Source organism: Trachypithecus francoisi, unplaced genomic scaffold (genome assembly GCF_009764315.1).
Source record: "Trachypithecus francoisi isolate TF-2019V2 unplaced genomic scaffold, Tfra_2.0 Lachesis_group11, whole genome shotgun sequence".
Lineage (NCBI taxonomy): Eukaryota > Metazoa > Chordata > Mammalia > Primates > Cercopithecidae > Trachypithecus > Trachypithecus francoisi.
Window position 1 is genome coordinate 30,385,994 of NW_022681456.1, and position 24,881 is coordinate 30,410,874.

The following is a 24,881-nucleotide window of genomic DNA, read 5'->3' on the forward strand; positions in this document are numbered from 1 at the left end:
CCAAGCCTGAAACTGCTTTTTAATCTTTCAAGGTGTGGACATCAAGTTTTCCTGCTCTCCCATAGGAAATTTGTTCTCCAGCAAATTGTCCAAGAACAAGACTATATTTTTCAATACTTTTCTCCTTTTCCTTTTGCCCACCCAGTTTTCTCCACCTGAGACCCTGTCAGAGTTAATTCTAAGAGTCAGTCAGGTAGTTGAGTCATCAAAGACTTGTTGCATTCTTACTAAGTTGCTCTATCCAAGCATAATTTGCAAAAAGTTAAAAACATAACTGTCATGCAGGTATATAGTGAATACCTATCAAAGATCCATTTAGCTCATTATTGAGGGAACCAGCAAGATGACAAAGATAGTGCAGAAAAGATACAAGAGACAAAAGTACAGGTCGTCATTGGAAAATAGAAAGCCAGAATAAGATCACAAAGATGGATGCACAAGTGATTAATGTTCCATAAGGCAATAAAGCCATAATCATGTGTCTTAGCCTTTCTACTAGACAGAAACAACTTACAATTTGATCATCAAATGAATATTTTGCAACTTATTGGTCTTCTAGAAAGCCAGTATCTCCTTTGAAGTGGTTGTAACTTTATAAGTAGTAAATATATGTCCCATTAGAGCACAGAGTGAGCTTGTGAGACAATCATCTCATATGACATTTAAAAGGCACACAGTAATTTGTTTGCCATTTTTCCTAGGTTTTGCATATATATATATATATATATATATATTTTTTTTTTTTTTTTTTTTTTGAGACGGAGTTTTGTTCTTGTCACCCAGGCTGGAATGCGATGGCGCGATCTTGGCTCACTGCAACCTCTGCCTCCCAGGTTCAATCAGTTCTCCTGCCTCAGCCTCCCGAGTAGCTGGAATTACAGGCATGTGCCACCACACCTGGCTAATTTTGTATTTTTAGTAGAGACGGGATTTCACTATGTTGGCCAGGCTTGTCTCAAACTCCTGACCTCAGGTGATCTGCCCACCTTGGCCTCCCAAAGTGCTGGTATTACAGGCATGAACCACCGCACCTGGCCTGTTTTGCATAATTTTTTCAACAGCTTCTACTTGGGGGTATGCTGGATGTGCTATGCTCCGAAAATCCAGTGATATGTAAGAGAGTTTCCTGAGTTTAATCATTATTAACACATGTGAGACCATCTGAAAAGAGAAATGTACAGCACACTGAGGGAAACCAATAAATTTTGGAAAAATCCAGGAAGACAGAAAGAACAGGTAGTGACTTATTGATCTCAACAAGTGGGGAAGAGGGTCCCACTCTGGAGCATCCTAGGAAGTCCAGAGTGAGTCAGCACAGGGCTGGACACTTAGACAGAGCTGGATCATGTAAAGCCTTGTGGACCGTGCTAAATATTTTGGACAATAGTCTAATAGCAATGAGAAGCCATTGAAGGACTTTTGAGGAGGCGAGTGGCCTCACCAGACTTGCACTTTATAAATCTAATTTGGGCTGAAGTGGAGGGGGTGAGAGGCCACTTACACAGCAGCTACAATAGTCAGGCAAGAAATGCTGGTGGTCGAATGCAGGTGTAGCAGTGAGAATGAAGTCGGAAGGACAGACTCAGATGTTTGAATGGTAGAATGGGCAGAAATTGGTTGCTGGATGTGAAGGAAGAGAGAAGGGGGAAGTAAAACAATAACTCCTAGCTTATGGGCTTGGGCAACTAGGTACATACATTTTTCCAAAATAGGCTTCTTGGCCAATTGTAGGGTGAGCAAAGGGATTAGGCATGGTCGGTAGTCCCCTAGTCTACTGTTTGCAAGTCCTCCTTGACAAGTGTCTCTAGGATGGGAATGGCAGCTACTTAACAAATGCCAGTTAGTTTGAACCTTTTGTCTTCTGTGTTCCATCCTTCTCCCAGTTGTCATGAAACATTATGGAAAATGCAAAACTCCTCTTGTTATTGGCCTAGCCAATATACACAGCAAGGTAAGAATTCTGTAGATGTTGGTTTAAAAGCCCCATGTGGCTGGTGGCGATCACTGACCCATTCCAGAGTATATCTTTTTTATGTTCTGAGCCAGACTTCTCTGTCTTTGGATTTCCTGCCATTTTGCACAAATTCATCATTCTTTGAGCACCTACGATGTGCTCCGAATTTTACTTAATGTGCTGCTGATGCTACCTGACTTAAACTATACAACACTGTGAAGCAGGTAGGATTGACAGTCTCATTTTACTGATGAGGAAACTAAGGCTGAGAGATAACCTGGCCACCCCCAGACCATGCTCCTAGTGAATAAATGAATTAGTATGAATTAGTATTCCAACACAGCTTTTCTGACTTTAAAACCCGTGTTCTCACTAGCCTAAAGAGAGCACTTCTGAGGTTTAACCTTAGCTATGATATTAGGAAATGATGGAATAAATATCTGTCTACAAGAGTACTCAAGACTTTTCCATATATGTAGTTGCCCTCTCCCCTAAACCGACACACACACAAATCATACCTCTCAATACATGCAGACTTCAGTTGATGTCATGACTTGCGTCCTGTAGAACTCTCTTGACTTTCTCCCGTCTTTTCTATCCCCTCTCCCTCCCCCTCACCACTCCTTCATCAACAATATATTTTCCTGTCAAAACATATTTGGTTACACGCAGTGCAACCAAAATTGCTGCTATTAGTTTAATTGAGACAGGGTGATTATAAATAAATTACATGCAGTGCTACTGAAATTGATGCTATTAGTCTAAATTGAGACAGGGTGATCAGTCATCACCAACTGTGATTTGATTCAGAATGTACTCCACATGGACAGCTACAGAGGCCGTGTGATCATCTGGTAGCCCAAGGGATGCGAGGCCAAATCCCCAAGAGGCTGGGCTTCAGGCCACAGAGATGTCTGACCACTGGTAACTGAGAAAGCAAAACTCCTTGTAACCTGGTTGGTGGGGGCTCCTTGCAGGCTGATAATGAACTTCTTAGAAACCAGGAGCTGGAAAGGGTCATGGTTAGAAGCCTTCCCACATGGAAGATCTGTATAGTGCATTATCTGTGTGTGTGTTCCTGTGTACCAGTGTGTGAATCTCCTGCTACTTCACTAACATGGTTTGAGATGGATGTTGAATACTATTTTCTTTATTTCTAATTCTAAAAGAAACCCATTCTCACATTCTCATGTGAATCTCCTGCTACTTCACTAAAATGATTTGAGATGGGTATTTAATCCTATTTTCTTTCTTTCTTATTCTAAAAGAAACCCATTCTCACATTAGAAAACTTGAAAAGCATAAATAGTTTTCAAGAATACAACTGTTAATGTTACTTATTTTTCCTACTACCTGGAGGTAACATTTGTTAGAGTTTGGTGTATTTCTTTAATCGTTTCATTTATATACTTACATATTTCCTCTAACATAATTGATATATGACATAATTGATCATATCAACTGGATATACAGTGTTACATTAGCTTTTTCTTTCACAAGTGGAAAATCTTTAAACCACCTAGGCAAGGTACATGAAAGATAAACAATACAGGCAAATGGGGGTAAGAATTGTTCATGGACATCTCATTCCTAGGAGCAGCATGATGAAGTGGAAATCCATGGATTGAAGCAATTCTCTTTTCTTCCTGGCTTCCTACTTCAGTGCTCAAATCTCAACTTGCCAGCCTAGGCAGGGCCACAAAATCCAAATGGAGGTGCTAGTTCTGTAATTTAGGGCCTTTAGGCAAATGGCTCCATGGGCTTTATATTCTTCAATTCGACACCAAAATATAGAAATGGACCTTTCTCCAAGGTGCCTTACAGGGTCAGAAGTCTACCTATTATCCTTAGGGCCTGAAGAAGGCTATCCAGTACTAACTATTCAATAAGAATGGCAAGTGAGAATGACCGTAACAATCAAACCTTAATGACTGACCAATATTACATTTTTATTTTGAGCCCCAAGTATGGAGATGTGGACAAATAAATGTTCTTTGATTAGTCCAGTAGACAGGTTTCTAAAATGGTGTGTTATTGATGCTTGGAAAGTAAATCATGCTGCCCAGTGTTTTTTTTTTTTTTTAACCACATCATCTCAAACCAACTTATCTTCACCCAGTAGAAATGAGGCACAACAGTAGTTTTAAGTCCTCAGATTCCTAAGCTTTCTAATCTGTAATTAATGATTAAAAACCATTCAGTGCTCTAGGGAAAGGAAGAGTTATACTTTGTAATAACTGCATCATAAAATCTTTTCTAAACAGAGTAATCACATTATTTATCTGGGATTTAGCTTTGGAGTAAAATAAAAATGTGTAGTAGTTTTACTTCACTTTTCAAGTGTGAAACATTTGGATATTTCTATTTTTCAAAATATATTCCAGGAAATAAACTAATTAACTCCTTTCCTCCCTCCCTTCCTTTCTTCCAACAAGTGTCTGTAGTTTTTTCTGTGTGCCAGAATCAATGCTGCAGATTCTCAGAAGAAATTACATTATATTACATTGCCCTCTGTGTCTTTACAATTACTGATAGGCCCTGATATATATACATATATATCAGAGAGAGAAAGAGAGAGAGAAACTCTGCCAAAACAAAAATTCAACCAATCAAGCAACCAAAACAAAAAACAATATCTAAAAATCAGGGAATATTTCTCTTTTTAAAAGCTCCTTTAAACATTACACTCTGTGATATAAGCTTTTGTTTTGAATTCACTACTGCCTTGGTTTGGAGGGACAGTGAAGCAGAGAAATTGTGAGCTAAAGTGGTGGATGGCATGGCTTACTGGGAAAGGCTTGGAAGAACCACAGCAGAGTTCTACAGCAATGACATCAGTCTCTTGTGTCACTGAAATTTAGACTGCAATCAACTTTTTTTGGAAAATTGTCTTTCAATCAGTTGGAATCCCACTTCCACTCCAAACACTCAAAGACACACTTAGCCTCTTTTCACTCAGAAATGTGCTGCTTACTAATCACTGGGAAAAGGCTGCCTGTGAGTCAGCTTCAGAGGAGAAGCCATTATCATCCTTTTTAGGTCCTGAGACAGACTCTCAGTTAGCTAGGCCCCTGCCAGGTTGAAAAGGCTAACAATTACTGATGGTGATCTAAATCCCAGCCTCACCTTCACTATGGCTCTACTTCTCCGAACCACCATTTATTCTGGAAAGAACAGGATAATCATACTCGTCGAACTTGCAAGTTTGTTGTGAGAATTATATGTAAAATCAGTTCCTGGTACTCACAGATGGGCACATAGTATATATTTAATAAATTGTATTTTTAAAAATTGCAAGAGCAATAAGCATATACCTGCTTGTCTATCAAGAAATTAAAAGGTAGAGCTAGACACATACCTCAATCAGGAATTAAATGGATATTGTATATCTTCATCATAGACATTCATCCTATGAACTTTGCCTAATTTAGCAAGTGTGTCAGTCAGATATGCTGCAGATGAGGTTTCTTTAAGAACGGAGCATGCACATTGGAATCCACAGCAAGGAGGCTCATGCTAAATCGAAGGAGTTACTAACCAGGTGTCACTCACAATATCTGACAGGAGAGCTTATCCTAAGTTTAACCGAGAATTTAGTTTTAGGGTATAAACAAGGGAAGGAGACATGCACTGTCATGGCTCAAGAGCCCCTGTTCAAAGCATTCACAAAGATACCAGACCTCTTTCTATGAAGCCTTGAAAATCAGGTGTCTCTTTTCTCCTAGGGTTTTAAAGATCCTGTGTACCGTGCAAGACGGAAGCAGTTTGCTGACATTGCCTACAATTACCGCCAGTAAGTCTGCCTTGCTTGTGGTAGGGAAAAGAGAAAAACACACCCCTAGCCTGTGTCTCCCTTGCCCTCATCCAGTTGAGGATGGAAAATACCAGCGTGAAGAGTCCTGCCTTCTGTGTGTGCATGTGTTCACGTGCGTGCGTGTATGTGTGTGGGGGTGTGTTTAAACCCTCCCTTTAATAACATATGATAAAAAACGATTGCTGCTAGACAAAACAAAATTACCCACTGTGCTGGGGCCCTGCTCTCTCCCAAGCTTTGTTGTCTAATTACTCAGTGGTGTCTGCAGTAATTAGAAAAGGCCTCAGTCCTGAATAAAACAGCCTCCGGTCTTCTGCACATTAAACAGGGAAGAAGGAAAGAGAATCATTTACATTCAAGAAGGAGCTGGCTGCTTTACTGAAATAATGAATCATTCAAGATTTCAGGCCAGCCAAACTTCAGCTTTCTACTTTTATCTGGTCTGACCCAGCTGTGAAGGACAATTTTAGGATTTTTTTTTTTTCCTGTCTGAGGTTCTGTGTTCCTCTCCTATCCTATTTTAGCCAAAAGAAAATGCAAATATCAAACATGTTTGAGAAGACAACAGCTTTGCTCCTTTGAGTCTTAAGGAACTACAGAAATGCCACCATGGGAAACTTAGTGTTTTGACAAGTGCTGTTATTGAGTTAAGGGATTAAGAAAAGACACACACAAGAAGAAACATAACATAAAAGTTGTCCAGACTGTTCGTGGCATAGTACTTTGACGCTTTGATAGAATCTCAGGGAGATGGAGAAGATGATGGGCCTTTCTATACTGATTACAAAGTTACTTTCAACATGGAAAAACCTCCAGAAAAAGAGAGGGAAAGTTTTTTTCTGAATGACTTTTGGTAGTGGAAGGATTAAAAAATGTGCTGTCTTTAGTCAGATCTAAGCCCATCTGGGCCTTGGATCCTGCTGAGCAGGATTCACAGAAGATGGTGACCTCCCTCTTTTGACCCCGCCTTTGCCCCAGCACAGTCAGGTGGACACCATCAAAGCAGATACAGGCAAGAGTCCTTAAGATAGTCAGCAATAACAGATCATACTTATTATCTTCTTGCTATGTGTCTGGGGACTTTGGTACATGCTTTGTATATATCATTTTGTTTAGCCTTAATAATAATAACTTCTTATTTGTCAGATGGGGAAATCAAAGCTTACAAAGGTTCAGTAAGTTGCCAACATCATGTAGCTAGTATGTGACATAATCAGGTTTTAAACTCAGGTTTGTTGAATTCTAAGGGTATTTTTAGCCACTCTTCTGAGTGTCTGGGGACTCCTAGAAAGTACACATCATATAATCAAGCAGGAGGTGCTTAGAAAGTACATTCACTTACTTCTGGGTTGCTGGGATTTGGGGAGAGCGGAAACAGATCCTCCTCAACCTCCTTCTCATAGAAATGTGAAACCTTATGAAGAAGAGTGAAATTGGTGAATCACCTCACAATCTTACATGTTAATTATTTACATAGGTTATTGAAAATCATCTATAGATGGCTGGACTCTCAGAAGTACGTTACAATTTTTTAGTCAATTTCTCACCTTTTATAGATGAAGCCCAGATGATTAACTGATGTGCCGAAGGTCATGTAGCTAGTTAAGGGTTCGCCTTTTAAAAAATTCAAAGCCTGTTTCAGATCTTACTTTATCTCATGTCATTTAAGCTTTTGGTGCTGTTTTTATCGTGTCTTTCTTCTTCAAAATAGTCTCTTACTTCAGGGTCTGATATAGTTCATCCTTATTTTTTTTTTTTTTGCAGATTCTACTTTGTGAATTTGCCTACTTAAGTGTATTTGTGACCTCAAAATTGATACTCACTGTACACTTTCACAGTCATTCTCGGACTTGCACAGAGCAGGAGAAAATTTGATTCTACTGAGGTGTATATCTCCAACTGAGGTCAAACAAGGCAACACTATTCCTTTCTGTTTCTACCCTCATTTTGTCAACCTGTGTCCTTTACATGGTCTGTTTAGTGTCACATTTTTAACATTTTTGTGTTTTCGTTTGTGATTTTGCTTTTTAACAATTGACCAAGGTCTCACTCAGTTAGGAAGCAGCAGAGTTAGAATTGAGATTCTCCTGCTTTTCCCAGGAAAGCAGGGAGTGCTGAGCCACTGCTATCAAGCTTGGGATGAGCAGCCCCAATACCTGCATAAAGGGGGTACAGCTGTCACTGCTTTAGACTTCAGGGACTGCTAACCAGATTAACCTGCAGAAAAGCGGAATCAGAATCTCAAATAGTTATGTTCAAGCTAAACGGAAGACTCCAGAGTGAAGCACCAAGGCCTCATCTCCTCAGATTTTCATTTAGATGTCACCTTCTCAGCCATGCCCCTCTCTACACCCTATGCAAAAGTGAAAACCCATTCTGAAACTCCTTATATCTTTGTCCTTTTTTCTCTGTAACATTTATCACCATCTAACGGAGTTGTGTTGGCTTTCTGTCTCCCTCTACTAGAAATGTGGACTTCATGAGGGCAGCGGTAATTGACTGTTTTGTCACAGTGCTCAATTAACATTTGTTGAATGAATGAATTAATCCAAGAGACCATATAAGAGTAAAGATTCAAAATGGTGAATTGGAGGCAGAGCCAGGAATTGTGTCTAGAACCATATGGAAGACTGCTACAGCAGGTTTTGATGATATTACTGGAGTGGAGGTTGGGCTTTTAAGTTTTATCTAGGAATAGATAAAATGGATCATAGGAGCTTATATTTTTCAGCTGCAAAACAACTCAAACATAAAGGAAAGCTCTACTGGATACTATAAATGAAGAGTTTAAGGGGGATCGTTTAGGCTCAGGCAGGTCCAGGATTCAGTGTCTCATTATTTGCCTCTCTGACTCTAGTGTCCTTTGCTTTGGCCTTGCTTTTAGACTTTGGCCTCATTTCTCTTGGAGAGGGAACCTAGCACCTCTAGGCTGATACCTCAACTCAGTTAGAGGTCCTGTCTATTTCCAACAAGGTCAACCACAGTTCTAGCATTGAGTCCACTGACTCTGATTAGGACATAGGCCCATCTGTCAGCCAGGCACAATGCAGGGGAATGAGGGATTTCAATTTGCTTAGCCTGGTCACATGCCCACTTCTGAAGGTGGGAGTGGAGTCTCTCCTCACCCAAACCTCACAGACTGAGAGGGCAGAAAGGTGCTTTACTGATGAATGGGGAACAGATGTTGAGTCCCTAGAACAGCAGGTGTCAACCAGCAGAACATCTTGGTGCTCAGGATGTTACCATCTCTTGAAATTTGTGCCAGGAATAACAGATGCCTTTCTTTTAAAATTAGAATCAGTAATAATGGTAATGGTCAATTATCCAATTGTTAGGATTTGTCAGTACTAATACTAGGTACTTTATACATAGTATTAGACTTAAATTTAAATAGTTACTTATGTTTAGCCCATGTAGCAGCTGCAGATTAAGGCTCAGAGATTTTTGCTGAATTGCCTGAGCTGATACAGCTAGGGAATGGCAGGGCCAAGGATTGAACAGTCTCTGTTTCCAAAGTCTGTTCGTCTCCTGTATCAGTTCTTAGGCTTGATAATGGCACGTTCTTGGGCAAGAGCTTACCTGATTTTTTTTTTTTTTTCACCATCACTGCTGGCTACCACAAGACCTTCTGAACTTGTCTGGCTTTCAATACTTAAGCAAAATGCTATCTTTTTGCCTAATCCCTGTCACTCATCTGTAGACAATAACAAAGACTGTGCTCTAATGCGTTTGGATGAGGTACAATTCTGAAAGGGCAAGAAAGACCTAATCTGGAGCCTAATCATGATCCATAATTCTGAGATAAACAGTCTCACTTTGTCCAGGACTCTGTGTTCCTGTTAGAGAAATAGGCCTGCAGCCTAGGGAACAGTCACTGGTCTTTGAAGTCAGGCTTTGTTTGATTTTCATCTGTTTGTGCTGTTCAGAACACAGCTCATTCCCAGGTGGTTTTCAAAAGGACTTTTACAACGAATGACTTTTAAACTATAGTTTGCATCAGAATCACCTGGGGAGCTTACTAGACTCCAGGTACATGAGCCTTCCCTTCCCCAAGAAATTCAGGATCTGTGGGGCCTGGCATATGTACTTGAAGAAGCTCAGTGTAGAGAAGGTGTAAGGCATTTTATACCTTAGCATGGATTTATAAAATTTTCTCTCCTTTGTTCCAATATTTATTATCCTTGATCTAGAACTTATTTATTTATTTATTTAATTGACAAATAAAAATTGTGTATATTTATGGTGTACAACATGATGTTTTGATATATGTATACAATGTGGAATCTTACTTAGCACGTATTTAAATACCTTTATAACTTCCCAGGAGAAGAAATATCAAACCCAATAAGTGCATGCCTACCAAACAAAGGGGATCTCAGATTCGTGGCCTACATATTAAATCCAGTTCAGCCCACTGGTATAATTGCCTTAGTTAACACCATAAAAACACACTATTTTGCTTTAACTGGACTTAGATGCCCTGGTTTAGAAAGGTAATGCATTCTCCAGCTGGCCACCATTCTCCTTGTTGCCTTATCTCTGAAACTTTACACCTTTGTGATACCTGACTGGCCCGTGCAGGTAAGTGAATTTCTACCCTAGGTAAGCAATTAGAGGATTGGAAGAGTAGAAAAACCAAGTGATTTCCTGAAAGTGAGAGCAAATCCTCAATGCAGCCTGTATCATTGCTTAACCAATGTGGGTAACCATTGCTTAGCCAATTTCATGTGGGATATCAAAACAGTAATGTTTCCTGTATCAAGATGTGTAATTTTTCTCTTTCAAATAATGTATGAAATTCACTGAAGCAAGTGATAGCAGCTCACAGGTTCTGGCCCCCAACTCCCTCTGCTAACCTAACCTGCATTCTGCTGTGCCCTTGCCCTGCTTGAGACACCTATTTTGTGCCTGTATTCTAGTGGGCAGCCCATCCCTCGAGTGGAATACACGGAGGAAGAAAAGAAAACATGGGGCACAGTGTTCAAGACTCTGAAGTCCTTGTATAAAACCCATGCTTGCTACGAGTACAATCACATTTTTCCACTTCTTGAAAAGTACTGTGGCTTCCATGAAGATAACATTCCCCAGCTGGAAGACGTTTCTCAATTTCTGCAGAGTAAGTCCACTTGAGGGTCAATGACCCTGCAGAAAGTGGGGGGAGGATTGAAGCAGAGGAGAGGGAAGGGGAAGATGTATGTGGAGGCCAGTATGAAAGCACGTGATTGTAGAAATGCATGCAGGTTGATTCCTCCAGGAAGAACTCAATTTCACTGTGCTCTGCCTTCCCTCCAGTCTCCACTGTGTTTATCCACTTTCATTCAATCAAACACCTGAGACTGTGGATTTTGCTGTGTACATGTCCCTGAAAAGTATTTTCTTTCACACTTAAAGCCCAAGCTGCTTCACTGAGTTTTTTGTTTTTTGTTTTTTCCCTGTAGCTCCTGCTGTGTTATGAGTTAGGAGTGTGTGTTTGTGTAAGAAATGTGCTATTTTCGGGGATGGTGCCAAGATCCCTGAGCTCTGAGTCTGTGCATTTGGTATGAATCCTGCCTTTGATGCCCTCCAGCTGAGTAAACCTGCCTCAGTTTTGTCATCTGTCAAATGGACACTGTATCAACGCTTTAGCTTTTCCTATAGGGAAATTACGAGAATGAAGTAAGATGCTGCATATGAAAACACTCAGCACAGTCTTGCATATACAGCAGGTATTCAGTGAATTTGGACTGAATTGAAACCTGAGTAGCTCAATAGGTAAATACATTGAGTTGCAGGCCTCTCCATACAGTATATATCCAGGGGAAATAGGTGTTATTCTTTCTGCTAAGAGGATGTTAATTTAGCAAAAACAAAACAATGAACTAACACATATTGAACACCTACTGTGTGCCAGGTAGAACAAGCAAAAGTAGGGAGACAGACCACAGGTTACAAAAGTTTCTATATATCAGAGCTGTGCAGAGATGGGCCACTCTGGGGACAATGAGCCAGGGAAATTACTTGGCAGAAAGGGAAGTTGTAGCCAGGACAGATTGGGGGTGAGCTAGATGACCTTTTGAGTCCCTTCCACTAGAAAGTCTTTGCTTCTTAGATAAAGAGTGAAGTAAGGGTTCAAGCAGAGTGTACTTCAGCCTGAAGACACAGAGAACAGGGGGCAAGAGGCAAGGAGATCCCAAAGACTTCTTTAGTTAATTACTCCCATTGCCATGACCAATAATAAGAATAATAAAACAGTAATACTAGCAGTTGGGAAGCTACATAATAGTAATTAAGAGAACAGACTTTGAAGCTAGACTGTCTATGGCTGTGACCTTGAATGAAACCTTTAACCTATCTCTGTCTCAGCTTTCCCATCTGTAAAGTGGGCATAATAAGAGTGTCTACTTCATAGGGCTATTGTGGGAATTAGTAGCACACATAAAGTAGCTTAAAAGAGTGTCTTACATACAGTAGGTAATATAGTGTTAGCTATTATTACCATTATCACTGTCGTTGTCGCTATCCTTTAAAGTTTGGAACAAATTGAGAGACAGATACAGGAACCACAGACATGCTGATCAGAGGTCAATTTTAAAATTGAGCGATTTAGAGAATGTGATATAGATGTGCACACAAATGGACTTGCTAATATTTTACCCCTTAATTAGGTAAACTTACCTGGCAATTCATGCACCACAGTCCATTGCATGGCCAAGAGCAGACTGGAATGAGGTCCTCTGAGCAATCAAAAGAGAAAGAGCAGTACAGAAAGAGTTAAATTGATAATATTCATATTTTCTTCCCAAATACTCCAGTTAGACAGGTCACTGCTACTCATGGGGTGGACTGTGTGAGGTGCAGGACAGAAGCTGGAAGCACTCTATCCATACTCTTACCTTCTGGGAAATGCGGTACAAATTCCCTTTTCACTCTAGAAGCAGGAGAAGTAGGGAATAATTGTTCCACCCTAACAAATGGTTATGAAAGCTAAATTTATTGCATGTTTCCAATGTGCTAGACTCTGTGCTAAGTACTTTATATTCATTAGCTCTTTTTATTCTTTGAACATCTCTAAGAGGTATCTATCTACATTATGCAGATGAGGAAACAGGCTCAGAAATGTGAATTTACTTGATCAGATCACCTAGCTAGAAAGCAGCAAGGCAGACATCTGAAGCCAAGTTTGCCTAGCATCAAAGCCTATGTCCCTGGGCAGTTATGTGTGCTACTCCACTACCTGAAGGTCTCCTAGTGCCTCTGGCTCAGTGGTGAAGAGCTTTGAGTTTTCTTTCTTCTTTGCATCCCAGCTTGCACTGGTTTCCGCCTCCGACCTGTGGCTGGCCTGCTTTCCTCTCGGGATTTCTTGGGTGGCCTGGCCTTCCGAGTCTTCCACTGCACACAGTACATCAGACATGGATCCAAGCCCATGTACACCCCCGAACCGTGAGTACTGTCCTCCAGCTACTAGTTGCCAGGCACAATGAGCACCATCTTTTCCTGCTGTTAAGAATGAGATTTGGGTTCATTACTGGCTGGTCCACAGGACTAGTTGTCTAGACTGTTTGCTGGTAGTACTAAAAACAACTCATCTATTCTGGAGATTTCCTCCATCCAAGTAGATAGACCAGACTGATTAGAGATTTGGGCATCCTGTAATCCAATAACTCAGAACTCCCTTGGCAGTGAGAATGAGAGATCCCAATCAAGTTCCAAAGTCAAAGCTATGAAGTTGCAAATGAGAACAGGAACAAGTGGCAGACAAGCTATCTCAATACCTCCTAAGAATACATCTAGATTACTCTTATCTTTCTTTGCCTAGATTGTGTATTGGGTAGAGGTAGAGAATGGCAGCCATTATGCTTCTTACTTGGGTGTTTAGTTATCCCCTTAGTCTGATAAAACTTATGCAACTTACAAAAAATTCAGTAGAACATCCAAAATTATTTTTCCTTGCCCATAAAGTTCATTGCTACAAATCCAAAAAGACCTGTTCCAAATGGACATAGCACATAAAATATTAAGTAAAGGTAGGTTTTCTTCCCTCACTGCTGTCCACCTCCAGACTAAGAGAAGAGCAGCACTGTTTTTGTTTTAGTTCCCAGTGGAATAGCTGAGCATATTGTATCTGCCCAGGGAAGTCAATACCAGGGAGAAGACAGGATGAGAAGTGTTCATGACTCATAACTTGCTTAGGTATATGGGAGCATGTGCACAGAAATATTAGCTCTTCTGCCCTGTACCCCACTGGGCATACTCCTAAGACCCTTGGCTGCTGTGCCCTGCTCTGTACCTGTCTCTTATTTTTCCTTCCTTTTCATCTTTTTATCTTGTACCTTGCCTTTTCTGATCCCAACCTCTGCATATCAGTTATTCCTGGGAGAGAGATCATAAGCCTAAAAGAGTTATTTCCATTCTTTCTGCCCATTCCTCACTTGGAAAGACTGAGTCTGGCTTGGCTTAAACCTCCTCCCCTCCAAGCTCTCTGTGCTTTCTGTCTTTCAGTGACATCTGCCATGAGCTGTTGGGACATGTGCCCTTGTTTTCAGATCGCAGCTTTGCCCAGTTTTCCCAGGTAAGGAATGGATTTTTTAGCCTTCTAATTATAGGTCTGTGACCTGAATTTCTCAAATGAGTTGAGCCCAGGGAGGGGCCCTCATGCCCTCTGCAAGAGTGGAAACCAGGTACAGTTCTATGATCCCACCTGAAATGGGTGTGTGGTTCTGGGAAGCTAAATACCCATTTCGGAGATCAAGCATGGTGTTGGTGCATCACTCATCCTCTGAATCATATGTATGTTCTTCAGTGTGCTAATCTCATTTTTCCTGCTAGAGCCTTTCATCCATGAAAGCCTCCCTGATGCCCATGCAGGAACTACCTCACCTTCTTCTAATCTCTTAGTGCATTCCCCTCACCTTTTCAGGGCCATTGTAACTTTCTGCCTTGTCAGGCAGTTATTTGTGTATATGTTTGAATTAAGTGAGATGACATTTGCCAAGAATTCAATGCTGAAACCCTGACTTACAGTTAACAAAGAAATAAAAATGAGCTGAATATCTTATCACCATCATCAAAGCTGCAACCCTGCAACCTAGAATTTCATTCATCTTTCACAATGGTTAACAAGCTCAAAAAAAAAAAAGCTTTTTTTTTTTTTTTTTTTTTATGGCAGGGTCTCACTCTGTGACCCAGGCTGGATTAGAGTGCAGTGGGGTAATCATGGTTCACTGCAGCCTCCGTCTTCTGGGCTCAAGCAGTCCTCTCACCTCAGCCTCCTGAGTGACTGGGACTACAAGCACGTGCTTTCATGCCTGGCTGAATTTTTTAATTTTTGTAGAGACAGAGTCTCACTATGTTGCCCAGGCTGACCTCAAACTCTTGGCCTCAATCCTCCCACCTCAGCCTCCCAAAGTGAGAAGATTACAGGCAAGAGTCACCACACCTGGCCAAAAAAGAAAGTTTTGGGCCGAGTAAAATAATTCTACTAATTCTCTCCAGGCACTGAGAGGCAGCCTAAGACCACGGTTTGGTAGCTGGGATCATGAGAAGGTTAAATGGTGTTCTGATGTACCGAGGCTCCAACCCTGCCACTAACCAGTTGTATGACCTGGGGTTACATTATCAGCCACCCTGTGCCACCTTTTTAATAAATATGGATCAGTCAAAAGCCCTCTCCACCAGCCAGCTTCCTCACAAAGAAGCATGAGGATCAAATGGAATGACCTATGAGCAAATGCTGAGCCAAGTATTGGGATTTCAGAATAATGGGATCATGTGTGAATTTAATGGGCATTTTCCCTTAGCTGGAAGAAATAAACATTCCCACGGTCAAATAAAGAAGCTACCAGTAAATATTTGAAACAAACAAACAAAAAACTGGAATTTATTGCTTGCTAAGTGAGGGAAAACTATACTTGTAAGATGCAGCCTCTCTAAGCAAAAGGAAAAATTACTTTTATGTGAGGTTTGAGGAATTATGGAGTTCAAAGATTGTTGGACTTTTGGAAGTGGGAGTGTTTAGGGATTAGTTGAACTTTAACTGTAGAAGCATCACCAATGACATTCAGAAGTGTGGTTAGGCTGCCAAGATATCTTTGATTGCTTGGGACAGTTTAAAATCTGGATTTGTTACTATGGCCCCAAAACAATCAGTTTTTCCTTGAAGAATAGGAAACTTTTATTCTTACCACTAGAAGCTAGTTTATGAAGTCAGAGGCTAAATGGCAGTCCTTCTTAAGCCATTTCCACTTGGGGAACCCCACAGAAGAGTGGATGGTTACTCAAGTCAACAAACAGGAGCTCCTGGGGCATCAGTGTCACATGGTTCCAATTTTGATCTGGATGGTCCCAAGGCAGCGAGACGTGTTGAAAGTTTCCTGAGAACATTCCTTCTTAAACAGAGGCGGGACTTGCTTCCCACTACAGTACAGGATGGAGTGGAACTGAAGCACAGGGATGTTGGGCCCCTTGTTGTAGGCAAGCTCTAGGCTCACAAAGAATAGTGACTAAGAGAACAAGGCGTCATTTTGGTCTTGGATTTATCAGTGGTTTCTAGGTGAATTGAGACTGTGGTATGTCTGGGCGGGTGGATGGATTGGAGATGGCTGAGGGTCAGGAGAGCAGATCCAGGCTAAGAATTTGAATTTGATTCACTCTAAATCAGAAAGCATTTTATAAGCCTAATCCGAACCAGGCTCTGGACTTGGCCCAGGGAGTGATACAGAGATACAGACCATGTAGCTTCTTGCTTCAAAGTGAGTCTAATCATAGTCTTCATCTCTGTCTACACCTACTCCTCTGGTGATCTCACTCAATTCCATTGCTTTAAATACCATCTCTACTCTGATGATGGACACATTTATATCTCCAGCCAAGACTTCCATCCCAAAATTCAGACTTACATATTGAACTGCCTATTCAACTTCTCCCCTTGGATGTCTATCAGAAATCTCTATCATCCTGTCCAAAACTGAGTTATGGATCTTCCTTCTCAAACCTTCTCCAGGACAGCTTTTTCTCTATCAGTTCACAGGAACTCCACCCTTCTAGCTGATCAAACCATAAGCACTTTGGGACATTACCAGCTCCTTTCTCTCTTAACCCCACAACGAATCTTCCAGAAAATCCTGTGTGTTCTACCTTCAAAATATGTGTAGAGTCTGACCATTTCAGTTATGTCTACTGCTACCAACTTGGTCTCAGCCACTATCATTTCTCATCCTGGTGACTACAGTAGCCTCCTCATTGGCCCCGTCTAGTGGTCTCTACCCTGGCCTCCTCCAGTCTCCTGGTGTCCCATTTACCCTCAACCTCTCCAGTGTCCTGGTGTCCCATCTACACTCAGCCTCTCCAGTCTCCTGGTGTCCTGTTTACCATCCACCTCTCCAGTCTCCTGATGTCCTGTTTACCCTCCACCTCTCAAGTCTCCTGGTGTCCTGTCTATACTCAGCCTCTCCAGTCTCCTGGTGACCTGTCTACCTGTCATCCAGTCTCCTGGTGTCCTGTCTACCCTCCACATCTCCAGTCTCCTGGTGTCCTGTCTACCCTCCACATCTCTAGTCTCCTGGTGTCCTGTCTACCCTTAACCTCTCCAGTCTCCTGGTGTCCTGTCTACCCTCAACCCCTTCAGTCTCCTGGTTCCCTGTCTACCCTCCAGTCTCCTGGTGTCCTGCCTCTACCCTCAACTTCTACCATCTATTCTCACATAGCAGCCAGAAGGAGTACTTGATAACACAAGTGAGATCATGACCTTCTATCTGCTCATTACCATGCAATGGCTCCTGTTTCACTGAAAGGAAAAGCTCAAGCCCTAAGATGTCTAAAAATATTCTACATGATCTGGCTTTGGACCCCTCTTTGATATCACCTGCCACTGCCCCCTCACTAATTCTGCTCTAGCCACATTGGTTCCTCCCTGTTTCTTGACCCAAACAACACTTCCTTTTCTTGGGAAAGAAATGCAAGCTTTTGCACTGGCTATATGCTTGGCCTACAGTGTTCTTCCCTCAGATGTCAGTATAACCAACAACCCCACTTCCTTCAAGTCTGTGCACAAATATCACCTTCTCAATGATTCTTACCCTGGAACCCTATTTAAAATCGAAGGCTCCCTTCAATCCCTTGGAGCTCTTAGTCCCTCTTGTTTATTTCTCCTTTTGTTTCTTCTTTCCAAAGAACTTGTATTCTTCTACCATAGTTATGTATATGTTCATTATTTATTGTCTGTCTCCACTAAAATTCACAAGATGCCTTTACTGATTTTATACACTGCCTGGCACATTGAATGAACTTAATAAATATTTCAAGAATGCATTAATGTATACAGTAAGAAAGACACATACACACAAGGCAGGCTGCAGTAAGTGCTGTAAAAGAGACAAAGAGACCAATAGAGGAATTCTGCAACAGAAGCTGAGTGAGAATTAATCGATGACATGTTAGACTCTCCAGTTATATGTATGCCTGGACTGATGTCACCCCTTATCTGCAGTTCTCCTGTGAGGTTTCCAGGGTACATGATTAAGACTCATTTGACACTCCAGGAATGTTCTGCTGATGAATAATCACTGAGCTGGAGTCAAGAGAAGAAGCTTTAGATACTAACCGACCCTGTGACCATGAGCAAGTCACTTCCCTTCTCTGTGTCTCAGTTTCCTCACTTATAAAGTGAAAACAAAGGACCAAGTGAGGGTGAAAGGGTCCCCCAGCCCTGGAGATCTGTGACTCTATAACATGTGGGCAGGAAAGACTTGACACCACACTCAGGGTCCATGTGGGCCGTTCTGAAGGCATCTGGCCACCCATCACCTTTTTATGGCCAAGTACCAGGTTGGTTCTGTGGGTGAATGTTAAAGACGGCCAGACACCAGCTACTCCAGTGACTCTGTTTTCCCCCAATTACAGGAAATTGGCCTTGCCTCTCTGGGTGCACCTGATGAGTACATTGAAAAGCTTGCTACAGTAAGTCCCTTCTCTCCCTGGGTGGACGGTGGGAGTGCTATAGGCTATGGCCCTCAGGTCTTTGAAGCTTTGCTACTCCCCTGGAAGCCAGGTTATCTGGGGAAAAAAAATCAGAATGTGGTGGATTACATTTGCACAAGTGGAACTTCACATTTTGATCGATTCCTCCTTAATAATTTGATTATGAAATCATCTACCTGCAGATGTTTACATCTCTTAAATTTTAAGCAGTATCTTGAACCCACCAACAGGCTATAACAGGAGCCCTTGAAAACCTTTGGCATAAAGTGTGTATATGAAGTAATCTGGATCCAGAACTTTGAAGAGGGAATGTTTACATCTCTATTTCACACCAGAGCATGCATTAGGATTTTTTCTTTCTCAGATACGAGGGAGAAACGGGGGTGGGCTTTCCCCTTATTGCTGAACACTTTCCTCTCCTGAGTATATTTGATGACACTTGTCCACTGGGGCTATAGAAGCAGCAATTCTGCATAGCAGGTGATTTCCTTCCTTCATACTCATTTCTAATTTTGCTACATCCCACCCCAGCCACTAGCCACATTGCCTGTCCTGGAAGTTGAAAAATAAACATTTATAATTGAGTTATGGACTGCCAATGAGTGCAAATCTATTATTAAGATATATCAGTTTAGAAGCTTATGAACTCGTTCTGTCAGAAAGGCTAAAAAATCCCAGAAGGTTATTTTCTCACTGACAGCTGCTTTTAGGCCCTGGATAAGTGGCTTTTTCTTCTTCATCTCTAAAAATGAGATGCAATAGCTCATATCTTGCCCATCTCAAAAGCAACTAAAAATTTAACTATTTAAATTTAATTATTTAAATTTTTGTGAACATGGGTTTTTAAATGCCAGAGGCTTCAGAGATACAAGGAGCGGCTTTCAAAGAAGCTACAGAGCTGGATGGAATTTCTCATTTCTACAAAGAAAATAAATTTGGAACTCAAAGCATCATGTTATCTACCATAACAATATTAAAAGGACTTATCACTAATTCGACTTCTCTAAAAAATTGTTACTGATTGAAAAAATGTTACTGGTTGGTTAGGGAACAGTTCTGGATTCTTGCTGCCCTTAATTTGCTGTGTAACTACATGCATGTTGCCTTACCTTCCTGGGCTGAAGACTCCTCACCAGTATGTGAGGAGGTCAGACTGACTGAGCTCTGACAGCCCTCCCAGGTTTAACATTTTCTAGTCCAATAAACAGATGTAACTAATAACCTACCCTAATTCTCCAAAACTGTGACTGTCTCTAGCAGCTAACTGAGCTCTGGGTTCCTCTTAGTCCCAGAACTCCCATATTCTTTTTTTCAGGCCAACTCTCTAGGACATATTGGACTGTGGGTTATTGAAAGAAAAATACTTGGTTATTTGGGGAGATAAATGCAATAGTTGACTCCAGAAACACCCCGAAGTTTTAGCATAGATGATGGGATATTCTCCTCATTGATTCTATCACTACCTAATCTGCTACCTCCCACTGTTGTGCCTGATGAGCTCTACTAGCTTCAGAGCATCTGAGGAACATCTCCGTCTAGTTGACACCACAGAGAAAAAACAAAAGAGATAGAAGAGTTCCTGTCATATGGAGAACAAATTGTTGGGGGTCTCCTTTTGGGGCTTCTTAGTACCACCCGATATTTTCCATCACTCTTTACATTCAGCCAACATTTGATTCAACAGGGAACCAGATAGAGTGAGACACAGGACACAGAGACATGATCACAGGTCATGCTGATTTAGAGAACAAACCTGCACAGGCTCCTACCTGGGCAATCCTATCCGTGGCACTGGGGCAGTTGCTGCCTTCTCCTTCTTTGGGATGTGTACTAGTCAAGGATCTCCAGAGAAAAAGAACCAGTGAGATATAGAGAGAGAGATAAAGAGAGAGAGGGAAATCTGAGAGGGGACTTATTAGGGAAACTGGCTTACACAGTTATCGAGGCTGAGAGGTCCCACAATATGCTGGCTGCAAGCTGGAGAACTTGAAAAGTCAGTGGCATAGATTATTCAAAGTTCAAAAGCCTCAGAACCATGGAAGTTGATGATATAACTCTCAGTCTGAGACCAAAGGCCTGAGAACCCCTGGGTGGTGATGAGGTGCGAGTCCCAGAGTCCAAAGGCCAGAGAGCCTGGAGTTCTGATGTCCAAGGGCAGGAGAAACAGGGTATCCTGGTTCTAAGAGAGATAGAATATGAATGTGGCTTTCCTCTGCCTTTTTCTTCCATCTGGGATTCCAACCCATTGGGTGGTTCCCACCCACATTGAGGAAAGATCTTCCCCACTCATTCCACTGGCTCAATGCCAATCCCCTCCAGAAACACCCTCATAGACACACCCCAAAATAATGCTTTACTAGCTATCCAGGTATCCCTTCATTCATTCAAGGTGACACATAAAATTAACCATCACAGTGTGCTCTCATAGTGACTTTCCATTCCAGATTTACTGGTTTACTGTGGAGTTTGGGCTCTGCAAACAAGGAGACTCCATAAAGGCATATGGTGCTGGGCTCCTGTCATCCTTTGGTGAATTACAGGTATGACCTTAACAGGAACCAAGGATGGATTTAAAAGTGGTGGGTACAGAAAACCATTATTGTGCTTTCGATATTGTTGAAACCCTATTTGTATCCATTTTGACATGCAACCTGGGTACTCATTCTCCAGTGACTGGTACCTTAGCAGCTATGATTTGATTATGGCTGTGGGTGTTACAGATAGAAATGGAATTGCAAGTACACGTATCTCTGGGGAGAAAGGGCCTCCTGACTCCAAGACTGACCTATGCATGTAGCCTTGTGAGTATGCAAACACATGCCAGAAAGTGTGGTTGGCTCCCACATCATCTGTTGACCATCTTACTTGAAAGTAATTGGAATGAATTACTCCTTTCTCCCTTGGCTGTAGGTTTTAGATGAGCTATGAAGGGTAGAACCTAGTATGTGCAAAGTAATTTGGCTCGCTGCATTTGGGCTGTGATGTAGAAGGAATCGGGGTGAGATGAGAGAAGGGGCACAAATGGCCTCTGGGATGCAGTAGGGAATACTGATCCTTATTTAACAGTCATAATAACTTGTCACTTGGGGCCTACAGTACTGCTTATCAGACAAGCCAAAGCTCCTTCCCTTGGAGCTGGAGAAGACAGCCATCCAAAAGTACACTGTCACAGAGTTCCAGCCCCTGTATTATGTGGCGGAGAGTTTTCATGATGCCAAGGAGAAAGTAAGGTGAGGTGGTGACAAAGGTGAGCTACTAGCTCTGGGGGCCTCCTGACTGGTGGCACTCATCTGTGGGTGGTTGGCCAGGAGAGTGGACTCCAATGCCTACAGCAACTTTGTACCATAGACAGTTTCTCTCCCATGTTCTCCACCCTGCCTCTTTTTCTTCTGTTCTCTGTTGGAAAGTTGGGCGTGCTGACCTTTGCACACACCCCTGCCACCTGGTCCCTGTTCAACACAACCACCAAGTCCAGACACTGAACCCTCCTGCATACAGAGAGGCCACAGAAGTCTCCCCACAAAATCAAAGAAGTCTTATAACCTAGGAAGTCCTTTCTTCACTTCCTTCTCCCAAACACCTACAAAACGTGCTTCCTCCTTTGTATCTTTACCCAAATTTAATCTCTGTATGTCTTTCTCTAACCAACTTACTTCTACTCATCCCTGCCAAGTATTACAGTGCTTCTGTAATACTTATTAACTTGTAATATATTACATAAGGTAAGCTCTATGAGGGTAGAAATTTTTTTCTTTCTATTTTCTGTTTTTCCTCCGGACCCTGGAATAATACCTGACACAGAGTAAGCACTCAATAAATAATTGGTGAAGGCATTAATCTCAGAGGCAATTCAGCAAGAGGCTCATGGAGCGGTGCTGGGACTCTGAGACTATTGGCCCTCTGAGTGCACAGTTCCTGCACCCAAGCAGGACAGACTGGGCAGAGGGTCAACCTGGACATGGATATCCTAATACTCATTGTATGTTACCACTTAAAAAAATCTTATCAGTGATGGATGACAGGCATGGGACATACAGGCCTTTGGAAGTCTATGAAGCTGGGTATGTTAGCTTTCAACCCTATCTATGGACTCTGAGAGGTCAGAGGAATGGTGGGGAGTGGTGGTAGAATTAATGACTTCTCAAAGAAATCCACACTTAGGGAGAAAAGAGAGACATGAGGGAGAAACTCAAAGACATAAATGAACACACATCTTAGTTCTTCCTTTCTAAATCCAAATTCTATTCTCCCCAGGCCCCTCACAAAGAAAGGTAAAAATTATCCCTTTGACAGCTCATTCACTTACCTTACATTTGCAAGGTAAGATTGTGGGACAAGACAGGTCCAGCTAACATTTGTTTAAGAACCCTTTGGAATAAAGAGACCTTAAAGAGGACTAAGTTTCTTTCTTTTAAAATAGATATTCCTTAAATTATGTCTACTTCTATCTTTAGATAATTAAAGGTAAAATGCTGGCCCACAAATCTACTTGGTTTGGCCTAAAATGACTATGTCTCCAGCTCTGTCCAGAGCTCTCAAGTCCTTCCTGCTCTGCTTTCTTAGTTCTCTCCTAAACTGGAAGCCTAGACTCCTTCCAGCACCATCCTCCTCTTCCTCCAAGGCCGAAGGTTTGGACCCAGGCATTGGGGCTTAGAGGCAGTGCTGATGAGCACCCTGTCATACCAAGATAATATTTGGATGGGCCCTCCTGGAGACAGCTCTCTAATCAGCATGTGATCAGTCCCAGACCAGCAGGGAAGAGCTTGCCAGGACACAGGCCTGTCAGTACCAAGGCCTCAAGGGAAGCAACCATGAAAACTCCATTCTGCTGAGAAGTGGTTCAGAGAGTCAAAGAGAATGCTAAAGGACAGGCTTCAAAACAAGGAATCTGTGCATCCCTTTGGATTCTCTCAGAGCATCCCAGCCAAGAGCAACCAATTCTAACCACTTGGAATTTCAAGATTCAAATTGTAGGCAGAGATGTGATTGGCTGAGCAGGGTTCACATGCTACCTCTTCACCAGGGGATGGCTGGCACCAAATACTGACTTCTGGACTGATACACACCTAGTAGGGTAGGAGTAAATCACCAAAGCAAAAAATGAGCTGCTTTATGGGAAGAAGGAGGAAGAGGTGCAGAGCAGGCAAAATCACAGATGTGTAACACATGGCTCATGCCACTAGCCGGGCTGAGACAGCTCTTTTCAGAGAAGAAGAGGTGGAAATATATACTTGGCCATTTGTTCTTCATTAAAGGTAGCAACTAACACTCATGGGACACTTACTCCATAGTATAACAGCACTTGCTGCAACCCCCTGGGGCAGCTATTACTCTTGCCCCGATTTTACAGAGGAAATTGGGGTACAGAAGAGTGGTCCCCTGTGCCCACGGTCACAAGGGCTGTAATAGACAGAGGCAGGGTTTCAGCCTAGGCAACTTGACTTGGAACTTGGGGAGCCACTCTTGCCAAACTTGGAGGTCCCTACTGTCTCCTGTAACACTGTATTTTCAGTACAGCAGCTTATATGTTCACCAGAGGCCAACTTAGAAATTTGTGATTACTCTGGAACATCTTGTTATTGGTATTGCATGATGTCTCTCAAAGAGGCCCTCATGGTGGATTTCTCCCAGATCCAGGAGTAAGGTATTGGGAAGACAGGAAAGCAAAGGGTCCAGGCCAGAGTCAGACTGCCTGGGTTCCTTCCCAGTTAGTTAACTTACTGACAGTATTGCCTTAGTAGTCACATATCCTTCCCAAGCCTGTTTCCTCATCCATAAAATGGGTATAGTAATGGTGCCTTTCTCCTAAGGTTTTTGTGAAGCTTAAATAAGAAGGATATTTGTAAAGAACATTGGGCAGTTAGAACTTAACATAGTTCTTGGTATATAGAAGGTGCTTTCTTCACCACTTGAGAGCTATTTACCTCTGCATTGACTGTCAAGCATTTCAGAGGTTTTTTTTTCTCTCTATATAGCATTCTTTAGCTAGATTTTACTCACTCTTGATTTTATTTAATAATAGGAGTTTGTGGCTTTATTGTATTCAGTGCTTTCACTGTAAGCTACCTCTGTCTTCTTGGAGCTAAGTGACTAAATATGTGTATATACATGTTTGTACATACACATACACACAAGAAGGCTTCCCAAGAAGACTCACTA

General features: G+C 41.9%; 1 protein-coding gene across 1 annotated transcript in view; it reads left to right on the plus strand.

Moving 5' to 3' along the window:
- The window catches only part of PAH (phenylalanine hydroxylase), a 72,204-nt gene that overhangs the window by 44,979 nt on the left and 2,344 nt on the right, over positions 1–24,881 (plus strand). Inside the window, exons 5-11 of the mRNA XM_033220869.1 lie at positions 5,680–5,747; positions 10,688–10,884; positions 13,052–13,187; positions 14,247–14,316; positions 18,645–18,701; positions 21,167–21,262; positions 21,819–21,952. Coding sequence (XP_033076760.1) covers positions 5,680–5,747; positions 10,688–10,884; positions 13,052–13,187; positions 14,247–14,316; positions 18,645–18,701; positions 21,167–21,262; positions 21,819–21,952 — 758 coding nt within the window. The remainder of the gene's footprint in view (positions 1–5,679; positions 5,748–10,687; positions 10,885–13,051; positions 13,188–14,246; positions 14,317–18,644; positions 18,702–21,166; positions 21,263–21,818; positions 21,953–24,881) is intronic.